Source organism: Monodelphis domestica, chromosome 1, assembly GCF_027887165.1.
Source record: "Monodelphis domestica isolate mMonDom1 chromosome 1, mMonDom1.pri, whole genome shotgun sequence".
Lineage (NCBI taxonomy): Eukaryota > Metazoa > Chordata > Mammalia > Didelphimorphia > Didelphidae > Monodelphis > Monodelphis domestica.
In genome coordinates, this window is record NC_077227.1 from 34,926,082 (window position 1) to 34,953,067 (window position 26,986).

The following is a 26,986-nucleotide window of genomic DNA, read 5'->3' on the forward strand; positions in this document are numbered from 1 at the left end:
AGATTACAACAATTTTTCAGTCCCTCTAAATCAGGGGTTCTTAATATGGTGTTTGTTAGCTTGTTTTTTAAAAAATATTTTAGTAATTGTATTTGAATATAATTGGTTTCTTTTCTACTCCTCTATATTTAATGCCTCTAAAACCATCAGTTCATAGTTTTCTCTAGATTGCCAAAGGGGGCTGTGACACCAACAAAGTGAAGAATTCCTGCTCCATCTTGATTAGGATTCTTTTCACTTTTGTTTACTTTACTTCTTACGGTTGTACTGAACATGGCCTCCATTCTTTTGGTTCTGCCTTTTTTACTTGCTTTATTTCACATTGATTTTTCCTGACTTTGTTGGACAAAAATGATTATTATACATTTTGATTGTTTCTAGTGTTTTACAGTTACATATAAGATTTGTAATCTTCCTATAAAAATCTTTGTACAGATAATTTTGTTTTTACTTTTTCAAACACTTTCTATGTATATTTCCTACAATGGAATTACTAGGTCACAGGATATTATGGATTTTTTTCTGTTTATTGCTAGATTAGTCTTCAAAAAGACTATATATGTTTGCAATTCTGCCAGCATTATATGTGTAGGTCTATTTCTTGACAAGCCTTTTTTGTCCTTTTAGTTTTTTGGTTAATTTATTGAGTCTGAGGTGGAATTGCTCAAATAGTTAAAATGCTTAAAACTTTGGAGACATATTTTAATATTAATTCTGGAACTTAAGATCTGAAAGATTCTTAGAGTTCATTCAGTCTAATCTCCCACAATATCTGGGTCAGATGGTAATCCACTGTCCGAATGAAGATATCCAGTGGCAGAGCCTGAGTTTAAGGACAGCTCTATTGTTCAGAAATTCTCTCTTACATCAAGCTGAAACCTGCATTGTTCTAGCTTTTGTGCATCACATTAGGTCCATTTTCTCTAGCAAGGGGCAGCCCTTCAGATATCTGAAGTTACCTCCTTAAACACTTCTCTACTCCCATTATCTTTTCTTCCCTTGGAAACTAATCTCTCTTCCAGCTTTTTGGATCCTTGTAGAGTTATCTATAGTCTCTTCTCCTCACCTATACAGGCATCTTTTTTTCTTTAGCTTTTTTTCTAAGAAACTGAGGCCTAGAGAACCACTTTACCTATTTAGATTTACGCAGCCAGTCAGAAGAACTTGGATTTGAACCCAAGACACTTACCCAGCTTGAAGTCCAGGGCTTCTTCCACCATACCCACACTGACTTCCAATGTGCACTTGAAAGCATTATATCCAGAAATGAACATATATAGGTTCAGTAGGGCCTTTGACCTTTGTTGATCCGACCCCTTCATCTGTACAGTAAGGAGGTTGGACAGCTCCTTTCTATTTCTGAATTTGAGATCCATGATTGTAGATAATGCTAATGATACCCCAGATTAAAATTTCAAGGCTCCCTTGTTACCCAGACACTATCTACATGGTAAAGTTGAACACTAAGTTTGTAAGCTGCTTAATAATTGTTAGTGGGCACTTTATTACAGCCTTATGGTATTAACTTTTTTTCCCCCTTTCCTTGTCCATCCTCAGCTTAAAGCCCCCTTGCTTAGGTCATCCATGTTAAACATGTTCTTTCCATTTGCACAAGTTACACTCTGCTTCTTCTGTGCCAGGAGTCTGTTCTTATGGTGTGGTCTTTTTCTTTGTTTTAAAATTTTTTCTTTTATTGATGTTTTGTTTTTCTGTTACACATGTTTCCAGATTCCTTCCACCCCTTGAGATATCTCTTGTAATAAAGTAAAACAGTTAAGCAAAACTATTGATACAGTGACCTCATCTGAAAATAGATACACCATACTTCTCTATAAAAAATTAATAAACAGAATCTGTTTTGTTTTCTTCCTATTTCTTACCCCATTGGAAAAAAAAAAGAAAGAAAAACAAATTCCTTATAACTAACATGTAGAGTCAAGCAAAATAAATTCATTTTTTGGTTAAATACAAAATATGTATGTCTCATTCAATGCCCTAAATCCATCATCTCTCAATCAGGAAGTGTTTAGCCATGTTTCATCCTCTGGAAATATGGATGGTGTTTTCATTAGTTTTAGTTCTTCTAGCTTTCACAGGTGTTTGACTTTATGATGTTTTTCTTAATGTATACATTTTTCTCATGGTTCTGTTCATTTCACTCTTCATCAGTTTATTTTTTAGGTACAGTTTTATTTTTTTTTTCAGTTCTAAATTTTCTCCCCTCCCCATTTCTACCCATTGAGATGGCAAGAAAAACAGAACCCACTACAAATACGCATAGTCATGCAAAGCAAATTTCCATATTAGCCATGTCCAAAAAAGAAAGAAAGAAGATACATTTTGGTCTGTACTCTCAAGTTTATCTATTCTCTATCTAAAGCTGGTTAGCATGCTTCATCATGAGTCCTTTGGAATTGTGATGGGTCATTGTACTGATCATTCACTTAGTCTTTCAAAGTTGATTGTCTTTACCAGTGATATTATTGTGTCAGTTCTGCTTCTGTTCACTTTGGTCAGCATCAGTTCAGACAAATCTTTCCAGGTTTTTCTGAAACCATCTCCTTCATCATTTCTGATAGTACAATAGTATTGATGTATGATAATTGTTCACTCATTTCCCATTTGATGGCTATCCATCCCCCTCAGTTTCTAGGGCTTTCTCAGCACAGACAGAGCTGCTATAAATATTTTTGTATACATGGGTCCTTTTCCTCTTGCATCATCTCTTTGGTGTATGGACCTAGTAACAGTATCACTAAACCAAAGGATATGGTTAGATCAGTAGCTTTTTGGATGTAGTTCCAAATTGCTTTCCAGAATGATTGGATTAGTTCACAGCTCTACCAGTAGTGCATTAGAATACCTAGTTTCCCACATCTCCTCCAGTATTTATTTTCCATTTTTGTCATCCTCATCAGGCTGATAGATGTTTGATGCTACCTCAAGGTTGTTTTAGTTTGCATTTCCTCAATTATTAAGTTATTTGGAGTGTTTTTTCATGACTGTTGATAACTTGGATTTCTTCAAGAAACTGCCTATTCACATCCTTTGACCATTTATAAATTGGAGAGTGTCTCTTTTTCTTGTAGATTTGATTCAGTTTTCTACATACTTTAGAAACAAAACTATTAAGGAAACTCGCTACAAAGATTCCCCTACCACCACCAGTTTCCTGCTTTCCTTTTGATTTAAGTTTCACTGGTTCTATTTGTGCAAAAACTTTTTAGTTTTATGTAATTAAAATTATATTACCTCCTGTAAACCTCTATATTTTGTTTTGATCATGCTGTTCTCTTAGACTTGTAAGCCATGATGCAGAGACCAAAGTGTTAGAAGGTTATCCGTGTGCCTGTTGTCTAAGGACCAGGTTGCATTCAGAAAGGAGCATCACCATGGTGTTGGAGATCAGGTGATAGATAACTCTTTTGATGATAACAACTCAGGTTTCAGATTCCAGAGTTTTGAGCATGGAATCTTAGAAGAATTAGTGGCAGCAGTAGAGGTCTGAAGGACCTTAGGCAAATTTAGGGGAAAGACAACAGGGGAAAGGGAGCTTGGGATGTCTTGATCTTTGTTGGTTTGGTGTCCAGAGTCTCACTGGTCTCTTCATTGTCTTTAATAAAAATCTTAAATCTTATATCTAAACTGGATGCCTGTTGTCTTAGTGAGGATGCTTCCAGTGCCTCCTGACCTGTAACTTCCTCTTTGTCCTTCTCTCTTCAGGTGGTTACAATCATATGACTGAACCCATTTGAATTGATTTTTCAAATAAGAATGGGTGAAATACTACTAACGGTGCCAATAAAATTACTAAAATACTTTTATTCCATTTAAAAGTTTTATAATTGTCAAGAAGGAAGCTGTTCTCTGGCATATTCCCTCTTGTTTTATTTTTTATTAATTCTCACTTTCAGTTTTCCTATTTCTTTTTATAGCTTCCCTATTATTTAGTGATCATTGTTGGAATCTTTAAATATTTTAACTATTTTCTCGTGTTCTTCTAGCCCTTCATCCTGGACAGTACACAGACCTTATTAACTTTAGATTCAGCAAAATTAGATGCTACTTGCTCGTCCTGTTCTCATTGACCTGGATCTTCAGACTGAGATCATCTGCATTTCCTTATTTCTCCCTTTCAGCGATTGTGATAGTTATCACACCTTCCTTTTCTACTTTCTTAAACCTATATACTTAGATTCTTTTGTAGATCTGGGTGCTGACCTCTTCCTGCCTTCATATGTGGTTTAAGGAGTTGCAGGGACTCCAAATATTTACCACTTGGCCACCTTCCCCCATTGATGAGCCTCTTTGAACTTAGTCTAGCTATTGGATGGCAGGTGTGCCATCTGCCACTCAAGGCTTTTCTACACAGGCAGTACCTATCAGAATGTGTGCTCCCCAGGCATCACTGTGGAGCCTCCTAAATGGCGCTCATTCCATAATGAGGTACTAGAGGAAGACCTCATTGGTGGTCCTATAATCATCCATTGGGGAAAGAGATTCTCACACCTATAGCCCACTCATGTAGGGGATTGTGTTACCTTGCCTGACATGTAGGTATTTTTGTAACAGAGCAGCAGGTGCACCTGTAACTGTGAGAAGAGGCAGCCTGGTGGCAGTTGGTTGACCAGATGGAGGAGCAGCACTTGGGGAAATAAACAGAATGAGGGAAATTTGTTTTCTGAGTATCTCTTGTGAAAAATCACTCGGCTTGAAAAGCGTCCATAGGAGCAAACTTTGTGGAGCTATTTGTATGCAGCTGGGACTCAATTTACAGACCACCTTTCTCTGACTTGCTAAAAAGCTGAAGATTGACAACCCCTTTCATACTGCATTATCCAGTTTGGCTTTTAAGTCCAGGAGAACTGTGTTCACAAATTGATGCTCTGTTCCTCTGGGGTTGGTGCAGAAGCATTAAATTGTACTAAAATATTCATATGTGAGTGCATTTAGCTGAAAGCAATTGATGTTCCCATTCCCAAGGGAGCAAAGAGAAATGCTGTATGGACCTGCACTCTGGCAAACACCCTGAGCATGCTTCTTGAGGGTAATTACACGGCCTGGATGATCAAAGCTCGCAGAGGGAAACTTACTTGAAGGAGGTGAAAATCTGGAGGGTACATGCTTCTGCATAGGCATATGTAGCCTGTTCAGCCAGGAGCTTAGAAAATTAGAATTTTAAAGCAGTTTTCCCAAAACGGGCCTATTGCCAGCCAGCTTTTCTTGGGTTCACTTCACCCAAAGTTTATTTCAGAGGGCCTGTTCATTATAAACGATGTTCTTCCACTGACATTTTACTACATAAAGGTAGAATTTCAAGCCACTGAGAAGGAAGTTATTGAACTCTTTCTACATAAATAATCTTGGCTGTTTAAAAGCATGTCACTAGTATGGTGATAAATTGACATGTCACGTCGATTATCAAGGCAATTTAAAAATTGGCATGGAAAATCATTAGTAGATAAAATATTGGGATAATAGCCATCCTACCTTTTGTTACCTGTGAAGGGCACAATGCCCCCAACTCTCCCCATTAGTGCCTAGCCCTACTTTGAGGGACTTCTTTTGTGCAAATATCAGTTATGATCCCGGGTGTGGCTTCAGGTATATTAAATTGGCTCATGCTATTATTAAGTAACATGAGACTCTTACAAGATCTAATGTCTAGTCAATGAATAATTGGTAGCTTAGCATGTGTAATTGAAAACATTCAGCCCAGGACTTAGGATGATACCAAGGTGGTAAGGAACATGTTAGAAACCTCACTTAAGTGTTTATTAGCACTGGGATGAAAAGAAATTTGAAGAATGGTTGTGGGAGGAGTACAGCCAATTGTCTCCTAACCAGACTGCCTCAAAGACAATCGGTACAACTTGACATTGTGTACAATAAAAGTCAAGTCAGTTTGAGAGTGAGAAGAGTTTCTTACAAGTCTTAGATTCGCTTATGCTCATTTCGAGAAGGCCAACATGAGAGTTTGAAAATTCCTCCCACTGTTGACAAATAAAGCAAGAATGAGATCATCACAAAACTCTAATAACTGTTTGTACTTATAACAAAAATATATCTGTCTGGGAAAGAGCAATTGTAAATTTTTTTTTCTAGCAGGGAATTATTAGTGGTAAGTTCAAGCAAATTTATACTGTTTTTATAAAGGTCCCTAAGCCAGGCATTGCACATTGGAAAAAGGAAAATATTATATTTTAGATTGCTATTAGGAAAAATTTAGCACCCATGAAAAAATGCTAATTGTATTTTTTTCTATGCAAACTAAACTCTGGCCTTTTTATAAATTAAGGTCTCGAAAATAATATGTGGTAAGGATGTAAATTAAGAAAGTAGACTTATCAAGCATGCTTTTTCCTAAACAGGTATCAATTAACAGAGCTGTCCTAAGAAGGAAACATTCATAAGATCCATTCAGCCTGTGTGCTGTTATGTATTCTCTTGGTGCTGAAAGGTGGCTTTGTGTGGCTGTGTCAACTTGTGAACTTCCTGTAAAGCTACTCACTATTCAGGGTCCATGACAAATGCATTTTCAGTTCATATTTGGCCAGCAATGGATGTCCCTGTCGGAAAATATAGGATTAAATGATCCTTGCCTATAATATTTGTGTACTTTTGAGTTAGTGACTTATTAATATGGAAGTTTGATATAAAAAAAAAGACCCTGACTCCACACTTAAGCAGTTTCAAAGGATTTTTAAGGAGACTGTGAAGACCTCTGGCTGAACCCCAGAGCTCAGGTGGCTTTTTGGCTCTCTGGACCTCCTTTGGGCTGTGGTTTATTTATCTATTAATTTTAAATTAAATATGTAGAGGCTATTGGAGAGAAAAATGTGCATTCTGTGGAGTTTGGGGGAAGGGAAGTAGTGAGGTGTAGTGGAGACAACACTCATCTGGGAGGTAGGAAACCTGGGTTCTATGCTTGGCTCTGTAGAATGGAGAGTAGTAGTTTGGAGAGATGCTTCTAGAAGCCCCTTGTAGGTTTCCTAGGCACTCTGTTAAACCTCAGAGTTCTGTAGAAAGGTGAACTTCTCTCTGTCAGGCACTATTCATCTAGGTCTCTTGCTTTGAAACTTTATCTAACCTCCTTAAAATGTAAGTAAGATCTTGGAAGAGGCTGAACTGGGCTCGTTTTCCTGCAGGGCAAATTGATCCTTTAAATCAATTTTGTAAATATTCATCTTAATAGGATGCTTGTCTTTCCACAGATGCCTTTTTCCTCTTGTAGTCTCACATAAAAGATGTTTAGAAGACATTTTTCCTAAATGGAAAAATCTGTGAACTGTAGTAAGCAGTGAAATGGATAAATGTGAAAACAGAATTTCAAGCTGAAGTTGTATGTTATTCATAAAGTGCTTTCTTTTTTTTTCTTTAAAACTCTTACCTTCCGTCTTGGAGTCAATACTGTGTATTGGCTACAAGGCAGAAGAGTGGTAAGAGTAGGCAGTGGGGGGTCAAGTGACTTGCCCAGGGTCACACAGCTGGGAAGTGTCTGAGGCCAGATTTGAACCTAGGACCTCCCATCTCTAGGCCTGACCCTCAATCCACTGAGCTACCCAGCTGCCCCCATAAAGTGCTTTCTTTAAATAAAGAGGTTTCAAAATGTGAGCAAGCCTACAAAACCGAGGTTGGCAGTGCTTAGCCAAACACCGCCTCATCTTCCTGAGGCTTATTCTCTTCACTCCCGTGTTGATGGTGCTTTTATGTTTACAGAGGCCCTTTGCCATCACAGCTTTTGAAATAGGAGGTGTTACTGCTTTGTAGGTGAAACTCCTGAGGTCAGGGTTAGAACCCCCAAGCTGAGGAGAGGTCTCCTATGCCCCTTATGCAGCCATAAAACATTGTCCATGTCTAGCCCTGTCGGCATTGTAAGGTAGTGGAGGAGATAAGTAGTGTCTTTATTTTTTCTTCTTAATCCTTGCCTTGAGCAGCTGAGCCATCCAGTGTAGGAGTAGAGCTCATGTACAGACCCCATGTTTTGCAATGTGGATAATGAGAGGCTTGCCTACCATGGGTAAAAAAACTAGTTGCCATTATTTTGTTTCTTGTATGTAAAAACTGGCAAGGATAGGGTTACTGTTTCAGAAGTTGTTTGAAATCTTTGAACAGATAACACCAGGGAGTAACTAGACAGGTTCAAAAAAAGAGGTCTAAGAAGCTTCTCTTGAGAGACCCACCTGGTTGCATCTTTAAACTTTAAAACAATAAAAATCCTGATCTAATTACTTTGAAGATTGTGATTTAAGATGGTGATTCTTCTGGCATGAAGAATGCCTCTTCTCTCTCCCCTGCCTTCCTCCAACAACAAAAAAAACCCCCAAAGCAAAACAAAAGCCACCCTCCCACCTGTCCTGTGGGATCTTCAGGTCTAAAATTGGTAAAGACTCTAGGAATCTAGTCCAGGTCTCTCATTCTGCCCAGTCAACAAATCATGAATTCAGTAAATATTTATTAAGCATTCATTATGAGCCAGACATGGAGAAACTTAAGGCATACGGAGAGGAAATGACTTGTTCAAGGTCACTCAGGCTTATTTACCATCACTAGGTATCTGTCTTTGTTTAACCAATTAACCAAGACTAGGCCTTGTACATAAGACATCCTGTGTGATTGGTGATGGAGGTGCCTCAGTCTGAGCAGTAGTTAGTGTCATGTCCCCATTTAGCATGAGCAGTTGGCCATTTGCTAACCATTGATGGCTTCTTCCCATATTATTATTCAGTCTTCCTCCTGTAACTTTTGTTTAAAGCCACATATTGCGTTCCTTGAAAGCCAGTCTTTTGGCCAGCCAGTTCCAGTCAGTTTGATTTTTAGTAGAGTGCACCTACCTTTTACAAAAAGACGAGCGACCCTTCCAGAGTCAGTACTAGGGACAGGGTCTTGAGTCCAGGCTCCTGCGTAGGCGAGGCCTGGGGAGCATGCATTAGCAGCATTCCTCACTGACATACTGAGAGTAAACACAGCAGTAAATCTGCAGGGTGTGGCCTTATGTCATCTCCATGATGGGGAGCCCAGAGTTAATATACATGTCCATACAGTGAATCGTTTCCAGTAAACTTGGGGAAGAAAAATGATTCCTGAAAAACGGATTTTTTTTCCAAGTAATTTTTTTAAAGACCCCTTACTGCCTGTCTTAGAATTGTTACTAAGTATTGGTTCCCAGGCAAAAGAGCGATAAGTGATAAGGCCTATGAAAATGGGAGGGTCTGGGCAAGGGTCTGAGGTCAGATTCCCGTCTTCAGGCCTGGTTCTCTATCCACTGAGCCACCTAGCTGCCCCTTTTCTGTGCAGTCTTAATAGCATCTTGCTTTAAGGACTGTTAGCAAAGCTAAATGTGATGAAGTAGAATCCCAGCATCTCAGAGTTAGAAGAAGTCCTTTGGTCACGTATTACAGCTCTTGCCTAAATAGGAGGCCCCTCTATAATGTTCCCCCACTTCACCCATCCAGTGGCTATCTAGCCCCTACTGGAAGCCTCACCACCCCTCCAGCCAGTTCATCCTATTTTGGGGCAACTCACATTTTTTGGACATCAGTGGCTCTTTGCAGTCTCCTCCTATAGCTCTTACCTCTACTCTCTGAGGCCAAGTAGGTCAAGTCCAGTCTTTATGAAATTGGCTCTAATGTCCTTTATGTTGGCCATCATGCCCCCCAAAGTCTTCTTTTCTGCAGACTTTTCTTTCCTTTCACTTTGAGTCCCCTTTTCATCCTCCAGATGTACTCTAACTTGCAAAATCCTTCCAGAGCCAAATACAACAGGATTTCCTGGGCACTGGACTCCCTTGAAGACAGCCTCAAATTATTAAGAGCTTGAATTTTCATCGCCATTGGCTGTGGAGCAGGTCTGACATTAACTTCAGATCCTCTGCCCTCTTTCCAGGATTGTGTTCAGATTGGGCCTGCTGAGAGACACAGCTCACAGTGAGAACCAATGGGGCCATCCATCAGGGCTCCCCTAAGAGTGAGGCTGCATAGCAGTGACACATTGGTATGATGCCTACGGTTTACATTTCACTCTCCCTGCATCAGCCTTGTGAGGCAGGCAGAGCAAGTATTATCATGACCATTTTAACAGATGGAGTCACAGAGAGACTGCCCAAGTTCAAACAGCTAGTAAGTTCCAGAGCTACCTCTTCTGTTCCCAAACTGAGTCTCTTCTTAACTATTCAGCATTCCTTTTGGACTTCTTTTAATTTGCCTGTCTCTGTTGCCTTGGGCTTCTTTCCCACCGCCATTACTCAAGTTTATCCCCATTCTCTGTTGTGCTTTGGACTTGGGATTTTTTGATCTGGGTCAGGTGACTTCATATCCTTTCACTCTGACCCTGAACTTTGTGTTCATGTTTCTGATTAAAGAAGGGGTCATTATGGTTCTTTTGGTTCTGTTCTGTTGCATGCCTGGGTTGGTTCCTTAGATCCATCTTGTCTGGTCTCTTCCATTCAATTCAACTTTAGCTTAACAGACATTTTCTTAGTGTGCCCTAAATGTAAGCCACTAGATTATGGATTTTGCCCTTTTTGCTTTGTCTTAGAACAGGAGCCCAGTAGCTTTAAGGGAATTCCAGAACTAGAAGGAAGTTTCCTCTGCCTTAGAGCAGACTGTGATGCACTATGATGAATGGCCTTGAAAGATGGAAGTGAAAGTGTTCCCTCTTCACAGAAGAGAATTCACTCAAAGGATCTAGAATTTAGAGTGGCAAGGGAACTAGCTCAGCCCCTCCTTCACTGTCCAGATGAAAAAATAGGGCCATGTAATGTAAGCAACTAATCCAAGATCACTTGTAGCAATTTGAATCATAGAATTTGAAGTTCAATTTAGAGATCTTGTTGTCCCTAGGTCAGCCAGCTAAGAATGATTTTTCACATATTTGAGTAAAATTTTATTGTATTTAAAGATGCAAGAATCATTCCTATCTCATGACTATACAGAAATAGGCAGCAAGTTGAGCTTGGCTTTCCAGACCCCTGATCCTGCTCAGTTTCCTTTTACAGAAGAAAATGATAAGGCCTAAAGAGTTGAGATGTTAGAGGCCACTTTGACCTTGACATAGCAATTCCAGTGCCCTTGCTATTGTCCCACCGACCAGGGATATATTGATGGCATAACACCTTTAGAGAAATGGCCATCCTTGCCTTAGTCTGTAACCCTTTATGTTGGTCTCCATGATCTCCTTTGAAGGGTCTTTATATTGTCTTAGGGTCTGATGATACATTACCAGCCTTTTGACTCTTTAGCATTCTCTAGACTGGCCTAGAAAAGATAATTGTTTCCTCGAGTGAGAGCTGGAAGAGACCTTAAATGCTCAGTCATCCAGCTCCTTATTTTACCAGTGAAGAAACTGGGCCCAGATTGAAGATCAGTGAGTGAGTGGTGGAGCTGGGACATCACCTCTGGTCCTAGACTTCCAAAACCCCTCTGCCATCCATGCCTATCTTCCCCCAAACTCTGCCCAAGACAGTAGGGGTGGTTACAAGAGGGCATTTTGTATTTCTGGGCTTGCTTCTTCTACAAAAGAAGAAACCAGAAAGAAGCCAGATTGAGTCAGTAGAGAAACTAGTGTGACCTGAGTGATGAGATGAAAAAATTTAACAACATTAAGGTACGTACAGCAGGCTTGAAATAATTAGAAAATATCGTTGGGTTAATCTGTTTCACAGAGAGACCCATTCATTTATTTGTTGTGATAAATTACAGCATTTAGCTCCTAACCTGGCATTTGCCCCGAGTATACATATCATGTTTCAGCAATAACAATTGCTATTTGAGCTCGTGCCATTTTATACCTCTCTGTAAAATAGTAGAAGAACTCATTTTAAGTTCTGTTCAAATCCCATACTGGATGTAATATTCTTCTGCTCATTATTTCTGAGCATATAGCCCTGGATCCTGAACTGTAATCATTCCTACCAAGCAGTGGTAGTGTGAGAGAGAATAAAAAGCATATTGGTCTTGCAGTGAGAAGCCCCAAGCTTGGTAGGTGACTGGAGACAAACTCCTTCACCCCTCTCCATCTCTGGGGTTTCCCATGTAAAGTGGCCGCCCATAATAATACTTGTAATGCTTCCTTCCCAGGGCTCAAAGGAAAGCCCCTTTGCAGCTGTCATATATAGTAGAAGTGTGGGCTATTGGTCAAATTCTTCATGAGGATGACATGACCATTTTGCTTTTTATGGAATGATGCTATTGATTTGGTTGGTGCATTGAATGCTCCCCTTTTAATGACTTTAATGACTCACTCATCATAGTCTGAAAAAGAGGAGGGTGTCATAGACTTGCTACAGACCAAATGCAGTCTGAGTCCAGAATGACTGTTGGAATTTGTCCAGTAAACTCAGGCCACTTTCAGACTCTTGGCATGTGTTACTTCTGCAATGGTGGTACAGCCTCCAAGAGATTCATTCTTTATCCTAGAAGGAAGAATGTGTGTTTAGAAGCTTTTGTTTATAAAAACATTCATCTGCACAATCCAGACTAGAAGCAAAGAGGATAATCCTCTGCCTAGTATCTGCATATTCCTCTTTCCCTAAGTTTTATGAGCCAAGCATTTTAACATGCAGGAAGTAGTAATAATAACTCCACTTTTCCGCGTGAGGATTGTCACCTCCATTTTAGAGCTTCATCAAATGAAACTTAGGAGAGCTGGGGTGTTTCTCAGTAGTCAGTTAATAAACCCTTATTAGGCACCTGTTACTGCTAGGTGGGCAGCTGAGGGCCATAGTGAATAGAACACTGGGCTTGGAGTCAGGAAGACTCATCTTCCTGAGTTCAAATCTGACCCCAGACATTTATTAGCTCTGAGGCCCTGAGCAAGTTACTTTACTGTTTGCTCAATTTCCTCATCCTCAGCTGTAAACGGAGCTGAAGAAGAAAATGGCAAACTTTAGTATCTGCCAAAAAAACCCCAAAATGGGGGTCATGCAGAGTTAATAAATGACTGAAATGAATCAGTAACAGAAATGTGCCAGGCATTGTGCTAAGTACAGGGGATACAAAAGAGAGGCCAAAGACAGTCCCTGCTTAAGGAGCTCATCATCTAGTGGTAGAGACAGCGTGTACAAACCTACGTGCCAACAAACTGTCCAGGATAAACAGGAAACAGTCACTGAGTGAAAGGAGGCTCTAGCTTTAAGGAGGGAATAGGAGAACATGCTTCCTGTGGCTGGAATTTAAAGGAAGCCCAAGAGGCAGAGATAAGGAACTGGTCAACAAGCAGTATCTAAGCCAGAAAGTGAACCCACCTGACCCTCTCCAGTACTTTGTGCCCTTTCAGGCATTCTCCAATTCATTTCTCCCAGTTCTCTTCTTTAGTGTGGGTCAGCTCCTTGGGACAGCTGCTAAGATTGACCTTTGCTTCTGGACTGCTGTCACAGTGAAGACACAGGAGAGGAGGGGGCACCAGAAGGACTACCCGCCCTTGGCTTGTTTGCCTTCTTTCAAAATGTAGTAGGCCATTGGAGAGGTCAGAGGTGGCATAGTGTTTCCAGGTGTTTGTTTTGAAAGAGGAATTCCTTTTGCCCTGCCCTCCCCCTTGGGAAAATCATTCATTTTTGTTGCTTTATGCTGACTGTCCAGTGACTGCTAACCCTCCCCAGAATTTAGGGCGCTGGATACAACTGAGATTTGCCTCATCAGTCCATCTGTGGTCATCTCTCCTCTTAGGCTGTGCCTTTGGCTGACTCATTAACTAATGCTGCTGATTTTCCTTGAGCTTAAAACGATCTAAAATTGATTTTCCTTTGATCCAACTATCAGAAAGCTCTGGACACATAGGACTCCCATCAGTCTATCTCTTGATCTGCTGTCACAGTTAACCAGTGCGTGCTTACAAAATAGCTCTCTCTCTGTGGCGCCTGGAACCCAAGTATCTTGGATCTAAGACAAACACATTAGGCTAAAAACAACACATTGGGTGGGGGTGGGGGACAGGGCCTCTCCCAAGCTCCTCTCCTTAAATTCTTTGAGTGTGACCGGACTTGCTGGGATTGCAGTTGCCAAAGTTTAAGAGGAAGACACAGGAAAGGTGACTTTCTTCCTTCCCAGTATCTCTCTCACTCTCATTCTTCATTTGAGTTTGGGTTCATGGAAGAAGACTAGAGAAGATTCTGTTCACATCCCATTGACTTTTCTCTTTGCTAAATAGGCTTGTGGGAAATAGACCCGGACACAAGGCCAAGAGTGCATCACTGGCTGCAGGTCAAGAACAGAAGACCATCCCCAGATGGCGTTCATTATTAAAGGAAAGGCAGGGATGTTGGTTAGACCCTCCCTTTCTCTTGCCCTACTCCCTGTGCCCAAAGGCACCAATCAATAGAAGGTTCTAAGAGAAGAAGCCTGATCACCTGGACTGCCCTTTGGACTTTCTTGCAGAGAGAGAGCCTAGACTCTCCTGTCAGTTGCTCTTCTTCAGTGATTCCTTGCGTGTTGAGTAGGCTAACAAGGGACCTTATTGGTGGCCTGCGATCCCTTCCTGCCCTTCCTGCCCTTCCTTGCTATTCCCCTCTTTCCCCCAGCATCTCCTTCCTTTTCCACCTCCTTTTGGCTCACGCCCTTCCCGCATTCTTCTTTATCCACATTAAGACTCCCAAGATCCCCTTTTCCTCCAGATTGTTCCCTTTAATCCCACCTCCTTTTGAAGCCTTAATTGCCATTCTCTCCTGCCAGCATTGTCTCTCATTTTCTCCAAATGGTCTTACTTTGTGTCTGACTGATTTAGGATGGAAGCTCCTCAGGGCAGGGTTTGTCTGGTTGGGTTTCTGAAACTGTGTCTAAAGTGCTCCATAAATTAGCATTTCTAGAGTGCTTAGTAAATGCTAATTATTATTATTGAATAACAAAAATGCTTTTTGAACCATAAGCAAATCATCCCTGGGTTGGTCTCTAATTGCCTGGATGTGTTTGAAAGACCGACCACTCTCTTCCTTTCCCCTGAAAGCCTGTGGGGGGGTTCAGTACAGAGCTGAGAATCTGCTGTTTCCACACTGATGGGGGACTCTTGGAACACTTGCCGTCTAATAACTTCCTTTCAAATAGTAAAGTAGACGAGAAATGGACCCTTTGACTATTTCAGACCTGTTTAAGTAAAGGCCCAGAAGGCCTTGGGTCTTGGTGGAACATATAACCTTGATTCGTTTATGTTGTCCAGAATTTCTGTTTTTCCCTCTGCGGGTGTTTGCTGTCAGAGTGAATTAGCATTTTTGGTTAGTAGAAAATGTATCAAGAAGCTTTTAAGATGTGCTGAATTTAAGGGGGGAAAATATGATGATGACTCTCTTGGGCCATGCTTGATTTTTTGAAAAATTGCTTTTAAAGATCTTCTTCTGACAGTGGTTGGTGAGATTCCACATGTGTGTACGTGTACCCATGGGAGACCCTCCTCCCATCTTCATGCCTGTGCTCTGGCTGCCCCTCAAGCCTGGGATCTTCTTGCCTCTACTCCATGCCTCTTGGTTTCCCTGACTTCAAGACTTGGCTGAAATCCCACCTGGAGCCTATTCCAGATCCCTCTCCCTGTTGTTCAGTCACCTCCAACCCTTTTGTTTTTGACCCCATGTGGGTCACTCAGCTATTGAGTGTCTGTGGCCCTATTTGAACCCGGGTCTTCCTGACTGCAGGCTCAGAATTCTAGCTAGAGGACCTCCTATGTGGCCACCTAGGCCTTGGATTGACCTGGGAGGTCCTGGAGAACAGGGCTTGGTTCTGTCTTTGTGTTCCCAGGCCTCTGCACACAGCCGGGGTCACTGCAGGGGCTCCATTAATGCTCGATGACTTGACAATTGGGGTCTTCCTTCGCTGAGGCAGCTCTCTCCCTCTCCTGGACGATCTTTGTGTCGAGGAGCAGCAGTCTGTTGCTGGAATGCTCTCCACACCCCTGCAGCTTTCTAGGGCCTTCTGGGGCTGGGGCTGTGCATAGCCCGGAGAACACGGAGGTCCCATTTAAAATGTCCACGCATCGACTGATGGATGGACCTTCGTGCCCCACCGAGCATTAGAGGAGGGCCATACACAAATCCACTGGGACATCTGGCCACATTTATTGAGCGCCTGCTGTGTTTCCTGGACGGTTACTGGCCCTGGAGATACACAGCAGTCATGAAGTTGTAGAAATACCCGAAAAAGGTCCCTGGGGGGGGGGGGCGACGACTTGCAGACAATCATGCACCTATAAGTTACAGACCTGGTAAATGGGAGATCATCTCGGAGACAAGGCCCCAGCCATGAGGAAGACTGGGGAAGGCCTATTGCAGAAGGTGAGATTTTTTCTGGATCTTGATGCAGGGGGCAGAAGGGAGAGTATGTCAGGGACCAGGAACAGTGGCAGAGGTGGGCCATGGTGAGGCACAAAGGGAGAGATGCCTGGAAGGGCAGGAAGAGGCAGGGATGCCAAAAGGTTTTTACTCTGATCCTGGAGGTAAATCATGCGCCTCTAACCGAGTCCTGCCCGACTCAAGAAGCTCCAGCGGCGCCCTGTTTCCTCCAGGATCAAACACAGATGCTCAGCTTGGCATTCAGGGCCCTTCATGACCTCCCCCACCCTGCCTTTGCAGCCTGTTGAACCCTTATTCCCCAGCACCTACCTTCAAGCCGGGGATCCAGGAACAAGACTCTCTGCCTCTCGGCTCCGGCCATCCCTCCTCAGCTCTCCCTGCTGGCTTCCCCGGCTTCCTTGACGTTGCAGCTAACATCCCACCTTGGGCCGGAGGCCTCCCCAGCCCTTGTGGTGGTTTCCAGTTTATCTGTCATAGTGCGTGTTTGCCTCCATGTTGGCTCTTTGGTGTCCTCCTACTCCAGCCCTCTGCACAGTGCTTGTTCGGACCGTACGCACTGACTGGCTACCCCAGCAGCCATGTGCGTCTTCTGCTCTACTGTAAGGCCGGCGCTTTGGAACATGTCTCAGTGAGGGGCAGCTGGTGGCTCGGTGGTTAGAGAGCCAGAGCTGGAAGTGGGAGGGTCTGGTTTCAAGTCTGGCCTCCGACATGGCCTAGTGGTGTGACCCTGGGCAAGTCACTTGACCCTCTTACTGCTACCCGAACCACTCTTCTGCCTTGGAACCCATATTTGGTATGAATTCTAGGACAGAAGGAAAAGGTTTAAAAAAAGAGACACAAAAGAAGGGGTTTAAAAAGGAAAGACCAGGAAATGCCTCACTTTGTCCATGTCTATTAATGATGTGCCCATTTTGGTTACAGAGCCTGTATATCGCCGTGGGAATATCTGGAGCCATCCAGCACTTAGCAGGAATGAAAGACAGCAAGGTAACTTGGGGGGTCACGCTCACTGCTGACTGCCAGGCGGGGAGATGGGCTTCTCATGATGTATTCCTCTGCTTCCGAGGGAGAGGCCTGGACACGGCCACGATTCAGGAGGCCTGGGCCTAGTAACCGTTAGTTTACCGTGGGACCTGACTGTAAAATAAGGCTGGTGGGCTCCCCAAGGTCCCCAAGGCCTCTTCGTCCTCTGATATCCTCCGGCGTTCTTTGAGTGGCGTTGTGCTGGGCTGCCTGAAAGAGGAAAAACCCAAAGCCTCCAAAGCAGAGTCCTGGCAATCTCTTGAGAAAGCTGGTCCGCCTTCCAGAAAGTTCTCAAGTCTGCCCCCTGATTCTCCCATTCTTGGACTTTAGGACCCACCTCATGCCTCCTGCATGACGGGAGGGGGTTCGAACCCATTCCGACCATCTGTGTCCAATGCCGGCTCTTTGGGCTGGCCACAGACGAACTCTTGCCTTCGGGGAGCTCAGAGGAGTGAAACCACCCTTTTGTGATCCTAGCTGGCATGTCCACAGCTATTGAAGGTTTTCAGAGCCCCCATGAGGGAGTATTGGAAAGTATCTGGGCAATAAGAGCCGCAGTACCGAATGTTGAGTCGGGGAGACGACACACTAATTCATGCATAACAAGGTGTGGTTGAATGATGAACCTGGTCTTTCACCGAGTCAGGGATGCCTGACCCCTCTGCATTTATGTCTGCTGGCCTCCCACTTTAAAAGGCTGGAGAAGTGCATCATGGACCCTCCAAATAGGCCGACCCGAGGACTAGGCACATAGGTTTCTGGCCTGAGCCACAAAAACAGCGTTGCCTACAAGGGACGTGTCACTGTTGAATTAAAGGGGAAACGTGTGAAATCGTTTTTTCACAATTATTTGGGGATTTCCTGACCCTTGTCCTAAGTGGAAGGTCCTGCCTTTCTGAAGAGATGCCGGTTCCAGTGCCCATTTGATGGTTGGGTCCCAGTGGCAAACCATTTAGCGCTCTGACCTCCGTCTCCACGTCTGTAGGGGAGGGACGGTAATCGCCGATGACCTGTCTGCTCTTTCCCACCGCAAATGTCATGCTAGAGGATGGCGGGGGAAGGGAATAAGCATCTGTGGAGGTCTGACTGTGTGCTTGGCAAAGTGCCAGGCCTTCACAGATGCTCACAACGGCCCTGCGAGTTGGTGCTGCTCTTGTTCCCATCATGCACTTGAGGAAAGTGCGACAGGAAGAGGGGAAGTGGCTTGTCCAGAGTCACTCAGCTGGTATCTGAGGCCAGATTTGAGCTCGGGTGTCCTGACTTCAGGCCCACTGCTCTATCCATCGCCTCACCAGCTACCTCGACTTCTGCCAGGACTGCTGCTGTTGGTGCTGTGGCAGCTAATTCCGATTGGCCTTGATTTGGGCCCCTCACACGCAATTATTTCCACCCTCTCTGGGAAATGTGGCTTGTTTTCTCCCTGACCCGCCGCACCCAGAGCTGCTGCCGGGTAAAAGAGGAAGCCGGCTAACTCGAGGCAGGGAGAAGGGAGGCTGAGCGTGGAGGTTCCAGCAAGTCGTGCTGCCCAGCCTGGAGCCAGCGAGAGGCTTGCAGGGTTGACTGTGAAGGCCTTCACTTCAGCTCATGGAGCCGGCTGCTCACGTGGCGGATGGGGGGACGTTTGACCGATCTAGACACGCAGCGTTAGCTGAGGCTCCCTGACCCAACAGGCCGCACCGTACTCTCTTCCTGGTTTGGACAGTGACCGTCCACCACTGTCGATCCAGGCCCGAGGAAGGTCTAACTGGTTCTGGAGGAGAGCTCCTCAGGGTCCAAGCCTTACACGTCAGGCCTCTCACCTCCAGGATCTTGTCCAGGACCTACGCCCTGGACACCAGACCTCTTCCAGGAAGGCATGACGGGACTGTTAGCCGCCAGCCTTCATCTTAGGTCAGTCAGTCAATCATCAGACATTTATTAAGGATCTGCCATGTGGCAAGGATCATGCGGGGAACTGGGAATGCACATCCAAAGAATGCAAGAATCCCTGCTCTAGACCAGAAGTGGGCACCGGAATGCAGACAGAATATCCGAAGGGTCTCTACCTATAGTAAGAGGTAGTTACGGACAGGTGATGCAGGCGGGGAAGGGCTTTCAGGGGGGGGTGAGGGGGGCTTCAGCGCCTCTTAAGGGATGGAGTCACGATGCCCTGTGGCTGTTTTAGCGAGCCAAGCCCAGTCCCCACTCATGGGGAAATACCAGTAATACATGCCATAAAATGATGGGCAGAATTCAAAGGTATGTGTTTTACTTCAGGTCAGAGCCTTGTTTTCATGAGAGTTAGGAATGGGGGCTATCGTGGAGGGGTAAAGAATAAAGTTTCATTCTAAAACACGTACACGGCTCTTAGTGAATCATCACATAGCATAGTGAGTTGATATTTTAAGGATGAGTTAGTTATGAAAGGAGAAAACCACAAAGAAAAGAGCTAAAAGACAGCATAACGGAGAAGATGTGTGGTGAGCATTTGTAGGCCTCGAGAAGCCACTGTTAATGACTTGTTCAAAACAGGGAACCCAAAAAGCGTCCATGAGGACACAGAGGCCTGGAGAGGGGTCCTGAGGGTGCAGAAGATGAGGGGAACCAGACCCCTCAGGGCCACCCTGCTTCCTGGCTCATCCAGCCAGGGCAGGCACTGGGAACCTGGGTCAGATGGCCCACCTCCTTTGACCAGGCTGATAGAGCATCCCAAAGACTGGGCTAGCTAGGATTCGATAGGATTTCCCCTGTCTCAAGCCTGTGAGGTGTGTACTCGAGTGTGAGCCCCGTGATTCTGCTTGGGATGGAGAGACTTGGCCACAGTCAAGCTGTGAGTGTTGGAGATGGGATTTAAACCCAAGCCTGGCCCTCCCTCCACTATTGCAGACTGCCTTTCAGGGACAGACACTGAAGGCTTTGCAAGGGTGTGCTCATAAGAGTCACTCAAACTGTCCCCAACCTTCAAGGCTCCAGATCTACTGAGTGAGCTAGAGTAAGTCGGTCTGGCTTTTTCCTTATGCAAGGGCCTCCATCAGCTGTGTTTGTTCTCTTGTTTTACAGTCCATTGTGGCTATTAACAAGGATCCAGAGGCCCCAATTTTCCAAGTGGCAGACTTTGGAATCGTTGCAGATTTATTTAAGGTAAGTGTGACTCAGGGACTTTGTGGTCCTCATGAAAGTTTGTAAGAGAAATAGGATGGCCTTTTCTGGAATGCTCTCGTTTTTCCCTGGAAGAAGGACACTAATTTATGCATTGAGATAGGGCGCAGAGAGTGGCTCCTCATTTCCTGAATTTATACAAGAACTTCTAAAAGTACAGCCTGCCTCCCTAAATCCTCCTGAAATTTTTCCTGAATTAAAGTGGTTTTAATAGTAACTAGAGTAAGAAGAGAATAGAATTTTTCAACTTGAAAAGGTGCCAAATGTCAACTGATTTGAACCATATGGGGTGGAGGGGACCAATCCTAAGTCACCCCACCAGTTAGTGATAGAGCTCAGATCTCCTGATTTCTGGCTCAGGGGCCTTTCCCCTAAACTATTCCCTATTTGGAGACTCCAATCTTTGAGTGGCTAACTCTTAGATATATTGGTATTTTGGTCCCCTCATCAGGCCAGTGTAGATTTGGAGGTGTGGGATAAAGTTAATCCCTTTTCTACAGTCCTGTGGTCTTGGGGCAAGGTAGAGAAAGTACACCAGAGGTCAGTCATTGTACAGATGAAGAAACTGAGGCCCTAGTAGGGAAGTGGTCTTTTTTAGGTTGACACAGTAGCCTCACTCCCCATCCTGGTGACCTTCCTCCAAACCTACTCTAGATGAGCAATGTGCTTGCTGACATAGGGTTCAGAGGATGGGACGCAGGCCTGTGAACAGGAGGCATCATATTGTGTGTTGTGTGTCCTCTTTTCTGGGCAGCTTCATCCCCAAGGGAACCAGCCATTGGACTGGCACCCTGCCCCGAGATGTGTAAACAGCTTTGGTTCCAATTCTTTCACCTCTTGTGGTCCCTGTGGCCTGTGCCTCTGCATCACCTGGCCTCGCACCCTGGGCCAGGCCGCCTCCAGGGATGCCACCCTCTGCCCTGTTCCGTGACTCAGAGAGGAAGATACTTAAAAAGATGGGCCTTTGTTTCTGGCAGAAGCTCTGGGGGCATCAAGAAATGCTGCCGCCTTTTCCTAGGAAATGTCCCGGGCGGCCACAGTTAGCACGAGGCCAAATCTGGCCAGAGAACATGCGGTTCCCTTAGCTCAGCCTTGGGATTAATGGTCCGTGCGTCAGCCCAGAGCAGGTAGCTTTCGCCCTGTGAGCTGTCGTGCCTTTGGCTCCTGGTCAGGTCCCGGTGGGGAAGGAAGGCTGTTTACAGAGTCTTTGCAGGTGTTTATACAAGGCCGACTCTGTGAAGTGGAGCGCCAGGAGGAGAGGATCAGGAGAGATTTCCATTGTGGACGTCGAGATTCGGCTCACCCTTTGCCGCCGCTGCCGTCTCTCTGTGGGCTGTGGGCTGGCAGGGCGAGACGAAGGCATGGACGCCGGCCTGCAGAGGGGTACTGCTTTCCCTGTGCTGTTCCATTTAGTTCAGCCCGTGTTTAGGCAGGGCTGGTGTCCCTCCTGGTGGCAAGATCCCAGAGACAAAATGGAACCGTCTTCGCCCCAAATAAGGAAGCCCACGTAACTCGGGAAGGCTAGCATCAACTCCTGGCAGCTGGGGAGGCCAGCCCTGAAAGGCCATTTTGTGTCTGCCCGAGAGGGGAGGAGGGAGTGTGTGTGTGTGCGAGTGTGTGTGCGCACGCCCAGAGAGCTAAGGCGCGTTCCTGGTTCCTCCCCTCCATGCTGTGCGCTTTTGCCCACGGCTCCTGGTCCGCGCTGCAGATCCCGCTGGGGGCCTTCACTCCTCTGGGCTTCAGAGAATCACAGCTAAAACGAAGGTGGTCAGGCCACGAGATCTGCAGGGCATTCTCCAGTTCCAGTCCTGGGATCCCCCGTCTGCCCGCCGATGTGCTTTGTGACCGCAGCGAGGCCCTTCCCCTCTCCGGGACTCAGTTTATCCTCAGCAGCATGAAGAGCTTGGACCAGATGTTGTCCGAAGTCTCCCAGCTCTCACATGTCCTCCTCCGAATTCAGGGCCGGCCTAACGGCTCCTCCTCTGTGGAACTGCCCCGAGAGAGGCCCCGGAGGTGACGCCCTCCCTGTGTCGAAAATGAGGCTCAGTTCAATCTGCGGGCAGGCCAGAAAAGCGAAGAGAGGGGGAAGTGCCGTGTGCTGGGCTCCACCCTGCCCCTGCGCCTGCCCCAGCACAGGCTGAGCTTGGGGGGAGGAGAGGCACTTGCTAGGAGGGGCAGTCAGGTGGGCCAGGCCCCCGTGCAGGCCTCGAGTGGAAACCCTGACAGGCTGGCACAGAGAAGTTCCGACTTCTGGACACCGGAGAACCCGAGAGACGGCAGCATCGAGGGGAGCTTCCCAGCCTTATGGACGGCTCCATTCCTGACTCGGGCGATCCTTCGACAGGCACTGACCGTCTTGTGTAGGAGCCCGCTGGGCTTCAGGAAGTTACTCAGAGAGGGCATTCCCCTGGCCAGCCGGCATCCGGGGGGCTCCCTCTGCCTCGGAGAAGGGGCCGATTCTGCTGGCCGGATTCAGACGGCAGGGACCGTCCTCAACGGAGGAAGAGCCCATTCCCAGGCCCTAGACAGACCCAGAGCCACATGCAGGAGGTTCGAGGCTTGTCCCACTTCGTCTCAGACCTTATGGACCCCCCTCTCTGCCGGCCCCGACCGCGGCTCGTCCAGCCTTGGCTCCGGACCTTCAGGAAGGGCAGCCACAGTGGCCTCGTCCCACTTCTGTGGAGGTTTTCTCCAAGCTCGCCTCTCGGCCACATCCATCCCTTGTTTCGGGGGGGGTCTGTCTTTTGGGGAAAAGCAGAACACGCCCAGGCCCTCCCCTGGGACGGGACGCAAAGGGACAGCAGAGGACAATAAGTAGCACTGGTCCTGCGGGCCAGGGAGGCTCGGGTCCAGACTGGACGGAGGACTCCTGAGTCGGCCGCTTCTTTGGGCCTCCAAGGGACGCCTAGTCCCACGGTGTATCGTGAGAACGTGCAGGAGCTGCAGAGCAGCGACTATTTCCGCCTCAGACCTCCTCACGGGCCCCAGGTCTCTGCAGATGTGCCACCCGCCCTCCAGGAGCCCCGGCCACCTCCCCCGCTTTGCACAATGAGATCGGGGCGCAGTTCGATTTGAAAGGCCCACGAAGGGCCTCCTCCACTGAGCCCTTGGAGGACTAGGGCATCTGGCATTTTTAATAGGATTGTCCAGTTTGGCCCTTCCATCGCCCAACTCTTATTTTGTATGTGGGACGGGGAGGGCCCCCGGAGTGTGGTCAGGGCCCGGGGAAAATGGCTGCGTGTGGGAAGCCTCCTCCTGTGGGGCTCCTAGAAGCAGCCTCAGTCTTGTTGGGCCTTGACCCCTGCGGTGAGCCCCCAGAGTCGGCGCCCCCTGGACAGCAGCAGCAGCAGCAGCACGGAGCAGAGCCGGAGCCTGCAGCCTCCCCCACAGCCTCCCCGAGCATTTACGTGAGGGCAGCCTCACGTCAGAGGCCTCTCCAGCACAGCAGCCTCTCCAGAGGGAGGAGCCTGCAGCCTCCCCCACAGCCTCCCCGAGCATTTACGTGAGGGCAGCCTCACGTCAGAGGCCTCTCCAGAGGGAGGAGCCCGCAGTGCCCAGAAAGGCGGCCCTCTCTTTGCTTTGTCAGCCCCGCTGCTGGGGGCTGAAGATGGCGTTTTCTTGTCCCCTCGTCCCCCAGGAAGCCCGAGGAGGAGCGAAGGCCCGAAGAGGGCGGGCGAGGGAAAGGGCCATTTTCTAGAGCGGCGGCTCCCTCCCGCTGGGCACGTGGCCGGCAGAGGGATCCGCATGGAGGCCGGGCCCGGGACGGATGAGCTCGCGTCTGTCCACCGAGGCGCGGCCCGAGAGCGTGCCAGCACTTAAGGCCGTCCCCGAGCGAGCGCCACCGGGGGCCTTCAGTGAGCCGAGACAAAGCGACCCTCAGAGCAAACAACGTGTCGACAATTTCCTGAATACATCTTGTACGAACACATTATTTCCACCTAATGGAAATGCAGCTCTTCAATAATGGAGAAGCGTCTTCCTCCGCGCGGGTTCAGCCGGGCTGCCTGGGCTGCCTGGGCGGCCCGCGGCCTCGCCAAGGCACAGTAACTGAGCTGCCAGGCTCCCCCTCCCGGGCCTCTGCGTGGCCAGCCGGCCGGGCCCAGGCTCCACTCCTCCTGCTGAGGCTCGGGAGCCACGAGGGTCTGCCCCGTGCTGGCTGTGGTCTTGGACAAGTCCTCGCTCCCCGGGCCAGGTACTGGCCTCGGCCCCTTGAATTCAGGGCTTTCTTTCAGCTTCGTCCCTGCCTCCGCTTGGCTTCCTAGGAAATGGGTGTAGTCGTCTCTGGGAAAGGGGGGCCTCCTCCATAGCGCTGGGCTTGAAGCCCCGATGACAGCACGAGGCCTTGTCATTGCTTGGCCTCCATTAGAGGCTGCCCCGACGGCATCCCCGGGAGCCGGGGTTCTCCAAGGCTGGGCCTGTAGGACCCAGAGCTCTCCCTGGCTGGCAGAGCCCTGTCTGGGCCCGGGCCGCCCCCACAGGTCCTGAAGCTGCTGTAGGTTCAAGGAGTTGCCGCTTGGGCGGCGGCGATGCCCGTTCCTGGTAATCGCTTCAGTTACCGGTTCTCGGGGTGGTTCTTGACCCTCGAGGACGTCACGGCCTCCCCCGCATGGAGGGCGGGAGCTCCCCCCGGCCTACTCTGGCCCCGCCGTTCCTCCTGTCCGCATCCCCCTCCCCTGGGAGTTGGCCAGGTAGAAGTGCCCCGGCGGACGGCCACGTCGGCCTTGTGTTCTCCGGCCGTGTATTCTGCCTCGAGTGCTTAGAGGCCACTAGCTTGGGGTGGCCAGAGAAGCGAGGCGGCCCTTCCTGGCACCCCATTTTTATCTCTGGTCCCCGGCCGCCTGGGCCTGCTGCACTGGACATCTGGGGCCTCAGCCAGGCCTCTGCCATCGCAGCTCCGAACAGGGCGCTGCCTGCCTTGCAGGGGCAGCGAGGCTCCAGGGAGATACCTCAGCAGCCTCCTCTCCCAGGCCCAGCGGGCCATCCTGGGCCCTCTTCCCTTCTCCAGCCTTTCCCAGCGGCCCTCCCACCTGCCCAGCTCCGTGGCACCTCCTCCCCCTCCGGGGGTGCTGCTGGACTTCACGCGCACTTTCTTCTGCCCTGGGGGTGGCTGAGGGTGACAGTCCTGTGCTGATGGCTCATCTCCCCCCCAGACCGCGAGCTCCCCGAGGGCCGGGCCGCAGCCCGGAGGCATGGCGCCTTCTAAGGGCTTGGGGGGGCCGCGGCGGCCCTGCCTGCACGAGCCCTCCGCGGAAATGGTCTCTGGAGGCCCGTCCTAGGAACAGTTGATCCTCCACGTTGTCTGCCTGTCAGAGCTCTTTGGTGCCCGCGTTAGCGCCAGCTCCCCCAAGTGAATCCGTGTCCACCGGGGGGGGGACGCTAGGCGTGGGGGGTCCTCGTGGTCCTGCCCTCCTGCTCCCGCCTTGCTGTGAACACCAGCCAGATCGTTCCTTCAGTGTCTGCTTTCCCCTCTGGTTTGCAGGTAGTGCCCGAGATGACCGAGCTGTTGAAGAAAAAATAAAGCCATTGCAGATCATGCTCTAACCCAAGGAATTACCAAAAAATCACTGAACTCATCGGCCTCGCAGATGTCACGGCAAAGCTTGGACGGCCGATTTCGGACCATTTTGTAATTCTAGAAAGTGCCAGAATGTCTTTTATGGGAAGATCACATTTTCCTTTCTAAGTTAATTCATGCTCCCAAACATCCTTTTGGAATGTTTTCTAATTCTATAATAAAACCAATAATAAAATCCTGACAACCTTCAGCCTGGCACTAAGACACATTTCGTGCTTTGGCTTCTGAGACGTTAAATTGGAGAGAGTTTGGCCTGTGTGAGAAGAAGAGGGAGACGGTGGGGAGCCTGTTTGTGACTTTCCTTTCTCCCCCTCCCACACTCTCCTCTCTGTCCCCCCTTTGCCTCTCTCACGGCAGGACCCCAACGTCATCTCCGTGCCGGTCTCTGGGTATGCGCTGCAGTCCGCCTGGGCCTCAGCAGTTCTCATGAGTCCTTGTGACCCAGACGCTGCAGATGGCCCATGGTGGAGGACAGACCGACTGTCCGTCCCCGGGCTTCCGATGGATGGACTCCCCCTCTGGGGTCGGTAGCCAGAAGTTGTGCCGTCCTGGCTTTAGAACGTGGGGTCGCCTCTGGGCCAGAACAAGGCAGCGGATAAGTTTTTCACAGCACCGTGAGGTGCGTCACCAAACGTCTTTATCCCCATTTTCTAGATGAGAAAACTGTGTTTCAGTGAGAGCAGTCATGGAAACTCACGTTTGGAGAGCAGTTTTCCAAACTACTTGACCTGCGTTCTGACGTTTGATCCCCAGCCCTCAGGAGGCATACGGCCTGCGCTTTATTACTCCCCTTCTGCAGTCGGGAAAACCGATGGAGGCAGCTGGTGCGTCCAAGCCCGGCTTTGGGCGAGCCAGCAGCCTCCCTTCACGGGGAAGGCTTCAGGGGAGAAGGCCCACCAAGCCCAGCGGTTTAACCCTGATCACACCAGTGGAGCCGGGCAGCTTGGGATCTTGTCCGCTTAGAAGCATCTGGGGCTGCT

At 47.7% G+C, this 26,986-nt stretch overlaps 1 protein-coding gene across 1 annotated transcript in view; it reads left to right on the top strand.

Annotated features, from left to right (window-relative positions):
- ETFA (electron transfer flavoprotein subunit alpha) overlaps positions 1-26,196 on the top strand; it is a 72,686-nt gene extending 46,490 nt beyond the window's left edge. Inside the window, exons 10-12 of the mRNA XM_007477988.3 lie at positions 17,192-17,257; positions 20,333-20,413; positions 25,911-26,196. Coding sequence (XP_007478050.2) covers positions 17,192-17,257; positions 20,333-20,413; positions 25,911-25,949 — 186 coding nt within the window. The 3' untranslated portion in view covers positions 25,950-26,196. The remainder of the gene's footprint in view (positions 1-17,191; positions 17,258-20,332; positions 20,414-25,910) is intronic.
- The last annotated feature ends 790 nt before the right edge of the window (positions 26,197-26,986 follow it).